This window comes from Paramisgurnus dabryanus, chromosome 13, assembly GCF_030506205.2.
Source record: "Paramisgurnus dabryanus chromosome 13, PD_genome_1.1, whole genome shotgun sequence".
NCBI lineage: Eukaryota > Metazoa > Chordata > Actinopteri > Cypriniformes > Cobitidae > Paramisgurnus > Paramisgurnus dabryanus.
In genome coordinates this window covers 30,572,189-30,588,553 of record NC_133349.1, presented here as the reverse complement: position 1 = coordinate 30,588,553, position 16,365 = coordinate 30,572,189, and the positions used below count along the sequence as shown (strand labels likewise).

Genomic DNA, 16,365 nt, shown 5'->3' with positions numbered 1-16,365 from the left:
TGATATCTATGAGAAAATATGATGTCAGAGAGTGTAAACAAACCTTAAAATATGTGGAGGAGGAGGTGTGATAGCTTCACCGAAACCGAGCTCTTCTTCAATTCTGCGCTGGAGGATTCATTTAAGTCCTAAGCGATGTTGTGTCATGTAGGACATTACAGTTTGTTGTTTCTAAAAGTGACCACAAATTCCACTCCAGAGCTAAAGGTCACAGTAGAAGAAGGATCTGAAGGATGCAGTGCGCCTTATTAGACTTGATTTAGTTATAATTGATGATCTCATGAATCATTCAGCTACGCCAGTGTTAACACATCATTTCGCCATGTTCAAGTAATTCATCTTTGCTCCGGTGAATAAGCCGGAAGGTTTTACCAGCGCTGCCTCATTGTCTCGCTGTACTAACTTTGACTTGGACTATGTAGGGTCATGTAATGAAATTTCACTTCACTTCGGCCAGTTAAATCATTGCAAACTCCATAAAGGATTATTAAAGATGATATCTACTGATCCACAGTTCATGTTAGCTTGTGTCTCAGATTTGTTGTGGTGTTACTTAAGGACCTTTCAGTCATATAGATTGATTTGGTCTTATGAAACAGGTATTAAATGCTCTAAATCTGACTGGATGAGCCATATACAAGTTTGTTATTTATCTTAAGCTGTGTCATGTGCAGTGTTGGGGAAAGTTGATATTAGCTTAGTTTAATAGCTTACCATTAAGTTTCTATTGAAAATATAAATGTGCAGCATGAAGGTCTCCTGCTTTAGCAGCACTGAACTGGTCATCAGATCAGTCTCAAGACCATTTGAAGGTTTTTGGTCTTGAATGTATTTGTCATTTGTCTTTAACTGAAAGGACAGCTGCAGGGCTATCACTGGATTGATTCTGCATCGTCTGATTTACATGTTAACATCATTAATACAAGTGGATGTAAAACTCCTTGTTTAAAATGCTATCAATAATTTATTTCTAATTTGATTTATTTTGTTAATGTTGTGCCGGGTTAAAAATGAACAGCGGGATTGTGTCAAAAATATCAATGTCCCTAAACTTTAAGACATGATTGCAAGTAAAGTTAAAGTTTTAAATAAATGGTTTGAATCTTTGTCATCTGATAGAATCACATGTTTTGTGATGTGTTGGGTGGATGATGAACCGTAGAAAACAAGCATTGAATCAAGAAGGAAAATTCCTACACATACAATTCCCCTCTGTATTGAGTGTTATTATGTTATTGTTTCTTTTATGAATAGGATTTTGCAGATTTATCTGACGAATTTGAGAAACTCTGCTCTGGTTTTGTCTTTGTCTTTAGCACAATTTTTTTTCTATTTTGTATGCAGTATGCATCACTTGGTCTACCAGTATGAGCTACTATAAAATCCAGTGCTTGTCTATGCTGTTTTATGCTGGTTTTTGGAATATATTTATTTACCCATGTCTTTAATGCTACTCAACCAGTTGCTCTTTACGGCCCTGCATGTGAAGTTTTTGGTTTTGAAGGAGTGGTTACTGTCGAAGGACAAAGGACACAGCTGTGTGTTGGTCATCTAAATATTTAATAAGATTGCAGGTACCTGCAGAGAGACTGGGGTTTTTCTTTCTACTTCTGTAGTCACACGCAGCTTAACAGCGACGTTATTTTCAGGCAATAGAGGCTGTCAGTCAGGACTGCAGTTCTTTTCATCTCCACCGCCCAAAAGGACCAGACCAAAGCCCCGGCCACAGAGAAAGATGGAGCGATACAAAGAAAGGCAACACAATTCACCATCCGAGCACCAGGACCTGTCACGGCAATGAAATGTCAGAGAAAGCAAAGAAAATGGAACAGAGCTATTATGGTAGAATGAAGAAAAGGAGATCCCATTGTGATGAAAATGCTTCATTCCACGATGGCTGAAATGCAGTGTTGTGTAAGACCAGAGTCTAAAGCTGGAGTTTCATCATGTTAGGGGCAAGGAGGCAGTGAAGCGTGCACCAGGCAGCTGGTTTCATTAACCTCCTGTCCAACCCTAGAGAGAAGAAAGCAGGGTAAGGCGATGTAAATGGTGACCTTCTAAATATGCAGCCAGACATGAGCGTGTGAACGCCTCCCTGCTCTTACAATTCACACACACACACACACACACAGAGAGAGAGAGAGAGAGGGAGAGATAGAGAGAGAGAGGCGCAATGAAATAGCAGGAAAGAGCGAGGAAACTAGGCCACTTGTTTTAACAGTCGAGTCACCTTGGCAATACTGACTTTCAGCCTGTAGGGTGTGAATTTGTCCATCTTATTGTGTCTGGTTTGTGTGCTGTCAGATGTATATTTCTCAAAGAAGAGAAGATTTTCTCATCATTCTGGTGACTGTCTGTATATATACACACATTATTAAGTTAAATTTACTGATTTTGGTTGAATGTGTTATTGTCACATATATGTATGTGTGATATGCAAATATGTTTTTTGGTCAACCCCATCATACCCCTGTCCTGCCTTAGTGACAGTTCAATAAATTATGTATATAAATGATTAATAAACTATTACTGTCCACTACACTCAGGGCATTCATTCATTATTGTAAATCCAGGCTTGTAGACAAGGGACGTTTATTTTTATAGAACATAATTTTGTAATTCATAATACTTTACATTACAAGTTTATTGTAAATACATGTATCAAATATGGATGACCTGAAGCAGTTCCCTTTAAGGAAACTTGCGCTTTATTCCCGAAGCTACACTTTGGAGAATGCCTCAGTGTGACTATGTCTCAAGCACTTGGTTTTTGACTGTGCCTTCCTCCTTTGCCCCTGATGTATATCCACCATATTTGCATTATGTGTTTAGGAGTACAGTATGCACAGTCAGCTCTTGAGGGACCTGTGTGCATTGCCAATCCCGAAAGAGATGGCTTCGGCCATGGGAGGGATACACTCGTTTATGTATATATATATGCCCTGCCGTGGTCAGGCCTCTTGGGCTGCTGGGTGGAAGCAGCTTCAGCCGTCTGCATGCTCATTGCGTAGGGAGGTACATAAACAAGCGTGGTAGCCCGAGCTCCCCCTCAGGAGGCAAAGGGGTCCAGATGCCAAGCTCAGCCAAGGCCTTCCAAACGTAAGATGGACATTAGGGCTTCATTCACACAACCTGCATCCTGTGGAAAAATCTGTCCTTAGGCCCTGCGCTTGGTGCTTGCTGTTGGCGCGTAACACTGACAACAAATGCATCTGTTATGGGTTGGGAGCGGTTATGGAAGGCTGTCAGGGATGTCCAAGATTGATCTAGTCAGGAGGAACCTTGTCTCTCAGTCAGGGGTTGTGATTATCCACCCCCAGCCAGAGCTAGGGAAGCTATGGGTTTGGCCTCTGAGGGGGCCCACGCTCTTAGAAGCACGTCTCCCGGCCAAGGTAATTGGAGACCATGCTTTATGCCCTAAGGTGGAGAGTGTTCACCCTATGGTATGCAGCTTGTCTATGGGATCCAATTAACTGCTCTGTTAACATAGTGTTGGAATTTCTGAAGGACCAATTCTCTGCAGGGCTAACTTCTTCTACTCTAAAGGTTTATCTAGCATCTGTCTTTGCTTATCATAGGCCTTTGGAAGGAACATCGGTTGGAAGACACATGCTTTTATTATTCGCTTCCTTTGTGGCACTTGTAGGCTGAGGCCTGTGAGACACACTAGGGTGCCAACATGGGACCAGGCTTTTGTGTTGAAGGGGCTCTCGTTGAGCTACTCTAGTCCGCTCCTCATAATTCAGTGCTCTGTTACTTTTGGCCATCACTTCTTTAAAGTAAGTGGGAGACCTCCAGGCCCTGTCACTGTCCCCTTCATGACATGAATTAGCTCCAGGGATGGTAGGCCTTTTTGTATCCCAGGCCAAGTTTTGTGCCTAAGATGCTTTGTCCTCACCCTTTCAGGAGTGTGGACCAGAAAAGGCTACATTTGGCGTGCTCAATGCGAACACTAAACTTGTATGTTCAGAGGTTTGCTCAGTGGACGAGGTCTGAGCAGTTATTTGTGTGCTTTGGCTAAGCCAAGAAAGGTCTTCCGGGAACCACACAGGGATTGAGTAGGTGGATAGTTTAGGCTATCTCACTCGCTTATGAGGTTTCTGGCATACCCTCCCTGTATCTGTGAGGGCACATTCTGCCAGGGATATCGTGGCCTCTAAGTCCCTTTGGTAAGCGGCTGCTCTTTAGAACATTTGTTGCAGGTTGGTCCTTTCAGCTTACTTGTTACTTTCTACCACTTAGACCTGAGCTCTGCATCTCGCACTCAGACTCACGTGTCTTACTGTGTTCAGTCACATACACAGTTAAGCACTTGGTGTGGAGGCATTGGCATATCATTCCCCAAAGCATCCACTTTGGTGACGCAGCGCAAGTTTCTTTAAAAGGGAACGTCTCAGGTTACATCTGTATCTCTGGGTCCCTGAGAAGGAAATGAGAAGCTGTGTCTCCCTGCCATACTCACTGCATCCCTGTAGTTCTTTCCTGAAATGTTTTCTCTTTCCACGATCTGATTTGATTTAATGACAATTGGATTTAATTTTTATTTTTGATTCTGAGTCTTGATCAGACACTTGTATTTTCCGTATGCTAGGTGCACACTTCAAGTACATTTAGGTTATTAAAATCAGTCAGCGTATATCGTCGCTGCCCGATGAAACTCACTTATGTCCAAAACGGTTACTTTTCAGGAAGTGAAAAAAACACTGTATTTCAAAAGCAGTTGAATGTAGCGTTGTCATACTTGGTACGGCATCTTTACATGTAACCATATTCTTGCCAGTGTAATGATATAATCCACATTTGACCACTGGCGTCAGTGGGAAAACGTTTACCTCGATGAAGGAAAGTCATTGTCTCACCAGGCTATGTTTATTCGGCTATCCAGGGCTGAGCTTCGATGAAACTTCATGAGACCGGCGAGATGCTTCAACAGGGCGGGATATATGCGGCGTGATTGACAGCTTTGACACCAAATGGATATAAGTGAAAATCAGATGACATGATTTCATTGGCCATTTAGATATGTAAAGCATACTGTATATGGAAATGAACCTGGACATTCAATCTATTGAAAAATCTCAAAATTGGCAAAATGGACATACGTGGTCTTCATCGAACAGCGACGATATGCTTCACATTTAAATAACTCTGCAGTGCATTAAGAAAAATACTACCTGAGTCCAAGCTATTTTTTCAAAACAAGCTAAATATTTTTTTTCTTATCTTATTTTTAATTATATACTATTTCACAATAATACAAATACTGTAGCTTTTGGTGCTATAAAACATTGTACACTTTATTCAAAAAGTATTTGTTTTGAAGTACAGTACAGTATAATATTATGCTGCAAATTGAGGTCTGTATTCTAATCACAAACTCCAGCCTTTCTCAATTAGTGACACTTGAAAGACAGTGGATTCAGGTATGAGTAAAACGAGTAAATATAGAATTGGGTGTAATTAAACTTATTCCCAGCACTGATCCTTGTAATCTTTGCAGGTAGCTTTTATAAAAATAAAGAAAAAGCAGGAGGTTACACAAAAATTTAAATAAATACCTTTGATGTATGACTATGAAATGAATGTGTTGTATGTTTTGTTTACATTAATTATATTGCTTTATTTATTTAGCAATAATTCAGTCATCATAAAATTAACCACAATACAAACATTTTTGTTGTATTTAAACCAAACTCAATAACTGCACAAAATGTCACCTTTTGGTAATAACATTTGACCAGTGGTTCCTGGCATTTCAGGAGGGTTCAGGTGTGGAGTTCAGGAGAGTTAGTCAGGTAAATGTCAGTGGGTTCAGGAGGGGAGTTCAAGAACTCCATGGGTATTATATAAGTGCATTCAGAAGAGGAGTTCAGTGGGATCAGGAGCAGAGTTCAGTGGGTTTAGAAGGGGAAGTTCAGGAATTCAGCGGGTTCTGGAGAGGAGTTCAGTGGATTCAGGAGAGGAGTATATTGAGTTCAGAAGAGAAGTGCAGTAGGTTAAGGAGATGAGTTCAGTGAGTTCAGGGGAGGAGTTCAGTAGGTTCAAGAGGTGAGTTCAGTGAGTTCAAGGGAGGAGTTCTGTAGGTTCAAGAGAGGAGTTCAGTGAGTTCAGGAGAGCAGTTCAGCAGGTCAGGAGTGGAGTTCAATGGGTTTAGGAGAGTTCAGTGGGTTTAGAAGGGGAATTCAGGAGTTTGTTTGATTGAGGAAAGAAGTTTAGTGGGTTCAGGAGAGGGGTTGGTGGGTTTTAGCAGAGGAGTTTAGTGGGTTTAGGAGAGGAGCTAAGTGGGTTCGGGAGAGGTGTTAAGTGGGTTCGAGAGAGGTGTTTAGTGGGTTCAGGAGAGGAGTTTAGTGGGTTTAGGAGGAAAGTTAAGTGGGTTCAGGAGAGGAGTTTAGGGGGATTAGGAGAGCAAGTTAGTAGGATCAGGAAAGGAGTTTAGTGCATTCAGGGGAGGAGTTTAGTGGGATCAGTAGAGGAGTTTAGTGGATTCAGGGGAGGAGTTTAGTGGGATCAGTAGAGAATTTTAGTGGATTCAGGGGAGGACTTTAGTGGGATCAGTAGAGGAGTTTAGTGGATTCAGGGGAGGAGTTTAGTGGGATCAGTAGAGAATTTTAGTGGATTCAGGGGAGGACTTTAGTGGGATCAGTAGAGGAGTTTAGTGGATTCAGGGGAGGAGTTTAGTGGGATCAGGAGAGGAGTTTAGTGGCTTTAGAAAGGAAGTTTAGTGGGTTCAGGAGGGGAACTCAGGAGTTTAGTGGCCTTATTGCTTGTTTCCCTCAGAGGAACATCACATTACATATTTACAAGTAAAGTCCTTTCATGGTGACTTTACAAAGTATTTATGAACTTCAGATTGTGTTCCATTGTTATTTGTTTAACAGACATTTTCAATACAAATGTTTGTTTTCTTTCCTCCAGAGAGCTGACCTGGCCGTGGCTCCTCTTACAATCACTTTTGTCCGTGAGAGAGTTATTGACTTCTCCAAACCTTTTCTAAACACTGGCATCAGTATCCTGTACCGGAGACCCAACAGCACCAACAGTGGCTTCTTCTCTTTCCTGAATCCTATGACCCCTGACATCTGGGTCTACATCCTGCTAGCATATCTGGGGGTCAGCTGTGTGCTATTTGTCATCGCCAGGTGAGCAAAAAGCCACTGCTTATTCATTTGTGACTAATATAAGTAAATAATCCCTCGCTGTTTGTTCTACAGACTTGAATCATACATAACGAGACTTGTTGGGGAGTGGCCTGCTAGTACTTTTTTTAGCAGTTGGATTTGGATAGTAGATTATAAAAGCAAGGAAAACATTTGCGCTTACATTGCAGGAGTGACCTAACCTGGAATATAAGAGGAACCAGTAGTAGCCACACAGAGTTTTGCATGGGCAAGCACAACTCACGTTTTCTTCAGGAAATTTTATTTTAAAAGACACCTGTGAGAAGGCATATCATACATCTCATTTAGGTTCTGCTCCATTTAAAGATCATCCTCATGGGTTTAATGTCTCTCAAGTGGACATTTTGATGTGACTTAGTCTAAACTGCAGCTTTTAAAAGTGCATTCCACCATAAAAAGAGAGATTACATTTTATTATAAAATAATATTTTTAAGATGCTTTGAATGACCAGAGTTCTTTTCAAGCTTGTAAACAATGCAGAGAGGCATGTTATGTCTACTGCATGTAACTCTTCACTAATGGTCACATTTTTAGGTCCTTATAAGACCAGTGAGAGGTGTTTTACACATTTTTAAATTATCACGCTCCTACAAATAATGACATTGCACTCAAAAGACCCTCAAGTAGAAAACCTGCTTGCATGTGTTATCCATTACTGAATAGATGAATCATAATGTACAGTGGTCTCAGAAAGTGTCTGGACACTTTCTCACATTAATCTACATACTTATTTTGATGATTTTAAGTGTGTCTTACAAATTAATATCAATTAATTAATATCCAATAAGGTGTCATCTGGAAGCAAATGATGCTAGACTATTCCAGTATAAAACTAAATTTAATTGTTTATCCATGTTTAAGCAGTCTAGTTCAAAGAACTATAAAGATGTTCCCCAACAACAAGTTATTCATTACTTAACTTGTTTAAAGATCCGTATTTAATCCAGTCAAATCATTTAAATATTCTTCCACTTTCTTTAATATTTTGTTACCTAAAACAATGACATTCAAACACCGTCATGTGTACAAACACTCAGTGATACTGACAAGTTTTTTTTACATTCAGTTGTTTTCACTTAATTAAAAATCACTGATTTTAAGCCCAAGTTGGAAATCAAAGATAGAAAAATGCATGATCTTTTCAGTTGACATTCTTCTCCCAGCACATTAGTCCAGTTTCAGTGTTCCAGGAGTTTCTTAACACATACAGTACACTTGGAGAACAGCGTAGAAGAATATGATAAATGGTTTAACTGTGTAATTACAATCATAGACAATGAGGAATATTGAATTTTTCTGCCTTTCTGCACTTGAGTAAGATTAAACAAACACCCAGGATACATGATACTGGGCACCAGGAAAATGAGTCACATTATCAGCTTGATTTTGCCACTCGGTTCTTTCCGGTTTGTTGGCTCAAGACTCTAAGAGGAGTAATTTGGTTTATAACTTTTCACTTCTGTATTCTGCTTTTTTACTTTTTCTTAATTTGACATTGAAATGTCTCCAAGTATTGGACGGTGGAGCTTTGCATGAATGGGCTCGTTCATTGGCCACTCTGGCAGAAGCGTTAGAACAGGATGCATTACTGCACATTTACAGGTGAAAGAAGGGTGAAAGACTGATACATGGATTCATTTAGTTAAGTGCAGTCACGTGACGTGTCACCTCTCTGCGTCTCTCATCTTTCAGGCATCTGCTTTGAGACATCTCTTGTACTGTAGATATTTATGAGGATAATTTGGTGTTAACATTATGGAGCTTAGATTCTTCACCCCTGCCATTACTGTATGTCGTGAACGTCACGCATGATTTATACTAAATATTTTTGTAAGTGGCTGAAAACCTGAAACCTTCTGGGTAATGTTCTGAATACCTTTGCTTCTTTAATAATAACATAGTCAGAAGTTTAGATTGCTTTTAAGAGCAGTGAGCTATCAACATAGGAATGTATTTCAAATATTTGTTAAATATAATTAAATGCTACATAATCGTAAGTGTTATGATGGTACCATACAAAAGATTAATAGATAAAGTAACTAAGCCTGACTGTGCCAGTGTAAGGGAGTTTTACAAAAGAATAACAATACAGGTACATGTTACAAATTAGTTTAAACAGATCTTCCCTGAACCCAACCATGTTACAGCCCCAATAATCTCCATCCCCTGGGCCACTAGAATGTATAACTAAAGCAAAAGGCATTAATAAATAAATACATAATACAGTAAGGTTTACGCATTATGTTCTGTCGCTATCTAAAAAAGAAAGAAAGCTATTTTACAAACAGATCTTCAGGTTTCTTTAAGCAAAATGTATTTTTTTAAAGGAGTAAGTAAGATAACATGTTGTGGTGGTTTTAAAGGGATCCTACATTAAAGATGCTCATATACCTCATGGACGTTTTTCACCCGTGTCTAATATCTGACTGCTTGCATAAGTAATATCACACCTCTCTAACCCTAATCCGCATGATTTCCATCAATGGTGCGTTACCAATTCTGTGCCAAACTTTAATAAATGGGGATTTTTTTCAAACTGATGCTCTCCTTGCCAACATCACTTATTTCTCCTGACATGTACTCACTTAGTCATATGGTGAACAAGTGTTAAAGGAAAACACCACCGTTTTACAATATTAGTATTCAATATTCAATATTACTATAGTATAATATAGTATTTTCCTCAACTTGGACAAATTAATACATATCTATCTTTTTTTAATGCATGCACTTAATCTTTGCGTCGCGAATGTGTTAGCATTTAGCCTAGCCACACTATTCCTTAGAAGCCACCAACACTTCCATGTTTTCCCTAACTAAAGACTGTCACATGAAAAGTTACACAAGTAAGTATGGTGGCACAAAATAAAACGTGGCAATTTATTTACGCGGATAAAAAAAATGAAAACTCTATTGTATAGCGGAAGAGCACTTAGTTTGCAGCATTTCGACCTCAGTGCGCAGTAACATTCATCACTCCTGACATCATCACTTGAAGTGCTGCAAACTAAGTGCTCTTCCGCCATACAATATAGTTCTCATGTTTATCCACTTAAATAATTTGCTACGTTTTATTTTGTGCCACCATACTTACTTGTGTAACTTCTTATGTAACAGTCTTTAAATAGGGAAACATGGAAGTGTTTGGTGGCTTCTAAATGCATCCCTGTTTGGATCCTAAGGAATTAATGGGGCTTGGATAAATGCTAAAACATTCACAACGCGCTGTACAAAGATTAAGTGCATGCATTGAAAAAATATGGGTATGTATTAATTTGTCTAAGTTGAGGTAAGAACATAGTAAAATACTGAACAACTGCGGTGTTTTCCTTTAAAGGTTTGGTGTCAATATTGATCCAGAAATAAGGTTAGAATTAGTGCCTATAAAAACTCAGTTTTTCCACTATTCTATAACTCTCCTCTGGCTGTAGGTTCAGCCCATACGAGTGGTACGACGCCCATCCGTGCAACCCAGGATCTGATGTGGTAGAGAACAACTTCACGCTTCTCAACAGCTTTTGGTTTGGCGTGGGCTCCCTTATGCAGCAAGGTACGGTGCAAACTCAACACACTTGCCCAAAAAGTAACAAACCAACCTGACAATGACGCGCAAGTGTTTTCCACCCTTTACCTGTCAAATGGTGCAGGCGTACTGACAGGAGGAGGAAGTAGTCATCTTGCTTGTCAGTGAGGCAGAAATGAGAGCTGTCAAACATCTGTCAGACATACTGGCGGGTTAGAGAGATAACAGCACTGTTTGTTTCCAGACTCTCATCAGAGACCTTCAGCATGGTGAGCTTGAGCTCAGATGAAAGTCGACAGAAGAGTCTGTGTATGAGGCAGCAGATGCACAGTGGGGCGTCTCGGTGGTTCATCTCATCTTCTCTTGGCCAGATGTCCCATTCTTAAACATTCCTCTCTTTTTGCCCATATTCTTCTCAGTTTAGTCTTTCAATCTTTCCACTAACCGGCATTAGTTTCAGTTGGGCACCGCAGAGCTGGGAATGTAAGGAAATGCATAGGCATAATGTTGAATATCCTGATGGTGGGTTAAGGCTGATTTTCAAGTGTTTTGGACCAATTCTGTTACAAGAACCAGCTCATGAGATCCATTTGACTGAAAAAGCAGAAACAACATGGGTTTCTATGAGGTTATTTCTTTTTTCTTTTGGTGCAGGAACTGCTGTCAGTGTTTTATCATGATGATCTGTCCGCGTAGGCAGAAGAATTGAAGAACTATTACAAACATCATCATTAACATCGAGTTTCAGTACTTGGCACCTGTTCCTAAAAAACTCCAGGCACACTGCAGCTTTCATTTCAACACTGCGCTTACATAAATGGCGCTCTATTTAAAATGTCATTTCAAAAAAGCACCAACTTACAGAATTAGATGGAGGTGTTAACTATTACAGACCCATCCTGGACACACATTAGCAAACAATATTCTGACAAACCAAACTCTAGGGATGAATGAAACATTTTACCTCATGTGAGGGGACAAATAGTAATGACAGTCTTTGCACGTAAGGAGCACAATCCATTACTCTGGAAAATCTTCACTGATCTTTATGAATGTGTCACTCTCTACAGTCCTACTGTAAATCATTACTGCCATCATTTGCAGTATAAATAAACATGATCTACAAGGTACATTCACTTTCATCCAGCAGGTCAAATAATACCACTAGAAAGTATACAAAAAGTATAAATACAAATTTAAAAAAAGTGAGTTTCAATAATACCATAATAGATTTTCTAGACAGCAGACTTTTTATCCTGCTTCTCAGATGAAAAAGACCTCAGTAATCTCACATGTGTCTCCTCAAAAGAGACTTCAAAAGAGATCAATGCTTCAGTGGGTTTATTCAGTTAAGGGCCGTTCACATTATAAGGATAACTATACCTTTAACTATAACAATAACTTTTTAGCGGCCACATCACCAGACGATAGCAATACATTTATGCTAATTCGCCCAGGTACGGCACTTGCCCAAATCACTTACCTTTAATGGCATTAGCTAATATTGCATATTTCTTATAATAAAAACATTTGCAATTGTTTACATGTCACTGAATGTGTAATTATGCTGTTCTTGTTACATTTACACATAGGGTAACCAGCAAATGTTCTCAACACGGTGAGTTTCGTATAAATCTAAAGAGTAAATATATTATTTTGTGTAATCTAATATCTTACTGTAACAAAGTATGTAGATGGTGAGGAAGAAGGCAGAAACCGGAATCCATTAACACTTACAAAACAAAAGTAAACGGCGGCAGCCCCTCACGGACAACTGCCGACTCCAACATCTAAACACATGACACAAATACTATAAAATAATGTCCAGAGAACTCTCTCGTTCTCCACCGTCGTCGTTCCTTCATTTATACTTCCGGACTCCTATTAGCAATTGCACTACCAGCCTCGCGCCCACGGCTCTCGCCCCTTCCTGCTTGCCACACTTACATTTTGATAAAAATGTGAAAGGGAAAAAGCATTACATAATCAATTTCACAGCAACTGCATCAGCACTGGATACCTGAGGTAATTTTATGTTATAGACCTCAGCAATGAGCTTCTCCACAGTGTCATGTGTCATTTTAAAATGTGTGTGCAATTGGAAGTTCAAATAGATTTGATTGGCTGTCAAAGGTTTATCGTTTATCAGGTGGGGAAAAATAATCGCTCGAAAGGGATCCCAACTATATCATTCATTGTATATTTATCGTTATAGTTGTGGTGTGAACTTATCTTTAATATAAAATATTTTATTATTTATATTTCTTGTTTGAAATATGTAAAGCATGTAATTAAAAATATCACAATTTTTTATAATAATAAGCTTAATGACAAAACATGTTTTTCTGAAGTCTGATAACCCCAAAGAGTTACACCAGAGGACATTTAACAAACACCAAATCAATAGACAGTGGGCAGTGATGAATCCTGTCAGATAAATGACTGAAAGACTGTAGGAGTGAAAGAAGCTATCATTAGAATCTATCATAGCTATCATTGAAGCACTGAGATGAAATATAAGGGAATGTTTTTGTTTGGTGTGGTGCTCTGTTATCTGGGTTTGAGGACATAACAGATCTGTTGGTAGCTATATTTGGTTCGGCGGGTACACAGATTCATCTCTAAATATAAAACACTTCACATGAGAATGAACACAGAGTTCTTGTAGAGGACGATTAAATACATCCAAGCAATGATCACATTCCTGTATGAGATCAGAGATCCTCTTAATCACCATTTGTACATTTGTCCAGTATATAGGACAACTGTAGATGATGGTGTGTGTGTTGTGTTCGGTGTCAGCAGTAAGCAAGTGGTGAAGCCACATAAATCTCTAAATCTCTGTGGGGAAACCAGGCTTTTAAAAAGTCATCATTTAGAAATTCACCTTATTAATATGCAAACATTTCTTAATGAAATAATGAACATTGTAAATGATCCATAATTGTAAAAATGGTAGTAAAATGGTAAAAAATAAATGTATTTTTATTATATTATTATTAAATAATGTATTATTTTTGATTGATAAAATAATAACTTTATATTTTATTTTGAGTATTTTGATACTTAGGCCAATCAAACCCACTTGACCCCCAAACCATATTCTGATAAAAAACATGAATAATCATTAATATACCTAAGTGCTTACATTTGTGAGTCAGTTAATGACTGAAACAAAACTGACAACACAGATTGACTTTATTGATTTCCAAAGAGTTATTTATGTTGTTTCAGTATTTATGGCTAAATCCATGATTAGAACCGGTTAATCTATACTAAAGTTAATCTACCCATGAATCTACAGACAAGACAAGTTGATTTATACAATTAATTAGGCAGTCGTGGTCAAGTGCTTAGAGAGTCAGGCCCCTAAATCTTCCCCCAGTTGCTCATCGGGTGCTGGAAGGATAGCTGCCCACTGCTCCGTGTTTGTGTGTGTGTGTGCGTGCGTGCGTGTGTGTGTTCATGACGTACAAGTGCATGTGTTCACTTCTCACTGAGATGAGAAGTCTCTTTAACATTTTAAACACTAGGCCAGAGTTTCGTCTTTGACTCACAATAGTGTTAAAAACTGTGGATTCAGAAAATCAACTCTGTTCAGAATTAGGTTTAACTATGTAGGTAGTACTTGTTTAACACAGTACAGAGTTAAATATTTAGCACGATGCCAGAGTTTCTCACAAAAGTGTTAAAGACGTCATATTATTAGATTTTTTAAAGATGTCAAATACGTTTTTGGTGTCCCCAGAGTGTATATGTGAAGTTTTAGCTCAAAATACCCCACAGATAAATTATTATAACATGTTAAAACTGATGCTTTGTAGATGCAAGCAAAAATGTGCCGTCTTTAGGTGTTGAATTTAACTCAGAAATGTTTTACACTGAAATTTGAACTCTCCAGTTTTTGTTGTGCATGTCATTTTCACTTATTACACGGCTTGTTGGAATGGTTGATTCTGATTGGCCAGTGCAACATTTGCAGCTTTGTTATTCCCAAAGAACCACCTTAACATAATTTTGACAAAGTTAAATATAAATATGTATTTAATAACATATATGACATAATATTTACAAATGGTTAAAGCAAATAGTGTGTTCCTGACATTTTAATGTCTTTTCAGTAGACAGGTTTTCCTTGCAAAAGGTCTGCATTCATTAAAAATGAGCAAATAAAATATTTCAAATAAATATTTAATGTTCCTTACTTTACTAAATAGGTAAATAGCTGGGTAATAAACGGGATAATGTACAGGCAGCAGGTTGTTATCGCCATATCGCATTATTTTTGCCATATCAACCTGCTGCCTATTCATTATCATTTACTTAATCTATACACGTGTTAATAAGAGTGGAAAAACAATTCAGCATCTCCAATTCACATAACCTTCAAGTCACCTTTGGACACACTGACACAGCCAAGACTCAAACCTATCTTTGGCAACAGTGCTACCCACTAAGCCACCCTTTCAAAAGGAAAATTTTGTGTTGGTGATGAACGGATACAACAGATAAACACACAAGAAGCAATAAACGCTTGATAGAAATACAAAATAAATGTTTTCACATTTCGTCAGCGAGACAGAGAGTCCTTGTCTGTATTTTCTCTGTTTTTCATTGGTTTGTGTCACACACAAGCTCCTTCACGCTAGCGCACGGATAAAAGCGGAAAACACATTTGTCATGTCTGTCCAAAAATTATTCAGGTTTGCCATGGTCTGCTTAACAAAAACGATTGGTTTATTATACAAAAATCTAGATTATTACATGAAAAATGGTCTCTATCTGCTGTTCCTCACAGAAATCAAATCAATTTAAACCAGTCTAAGGTTGCTCTGCCAGTCTAGATTTGCTGGTCAGGTTTGACGGTTTTAGTGATTTATCAGCTCTTCAGACCAGCGGTGAGGGCAAATATTCATGTTTGTTACTGCCCTTATTGATGATGAAATCTCTTTTTCATACTATTGTTTAAAACATTGCGTTCACAAACTGAGAGTGGAAAGGCTAAGCATCAGTCTGAATATTGAGCAGCAGCCTCCGGCGCTGAGCTTCGCTCTGACTTTCTTCTTCATGAGATGTAGGTGGGAATGTTAAATGCAGGTAATTATTCTCTTTGGGAAATGTTTTAAATTCAGCCTTTGCTGATGTTTCATTGCTTGTGAAAGAAATAGCAGGACAGGAAAAAGCAGGTCATCATAATTAATATGGCTCTGAAGCAAAGCCTCGGAGAATAAGCCACAGGCGGACACAGTTTAGCAGCTCTACCTCGAGAGATAAGCAGATGTTCGGCTTCAGTGTTGTGCAGGTGAATCTGTCAGCTGCTTTGTTTGTCATGACATCAGCGTTTCCTTTGGAGCTTTCACACTGAAATGTGATAAATGAACATCCAAACGGCAAAACTACAGACCTACGAGAGAGCCTCTCTCGTCTCAGAACATGTGAACGTGAATAATAAAATCTTCTGGATTTAAGAAATAATTTAAGCAAAGTTTGTGTTAGTGTTGATGCTAAACACTTTGGGGTGGTTTCCTGGACAGGGATTAGCTTAAGCCAGGCCTAGGCCTTAGTTTAAAAAGGAAATATAACTAGTTTTAATAAACGTGCCTTACTAAAACATTACTTGTGTGGATTTTAAGGCAAAACAAAAGTTACTGATGTATTTTAAG

At 38.6% G+C, this 16,365-nt stretch overlaps 1 protein-coding gene across 1 annotated transcript in view; it reads left to right on the top strand.

The window, feature by feature from the left end:
- Positions 1-16,365, top strand: part of grik3 (glutamate ionotropic receptor kainate type subunit 3) — a 135,343-nt gene that overhangs the window by 102,418 nt on the left and 16,560 nt on the right. Inside the window, exons 11-12 of the mRNA XM_065246343.2 lie at positions 6,916-7,139; positions 10,611-10,729. Coding sequence (XP_065102415.2) covers positions 6,916-7,139; positions 10,611-10,729 — 343 coding nt within the window. The remainder of the gene's footprint in view (positions 1-6,915; positions 7,140-10,610; positions 10,730-16,365) is intronic.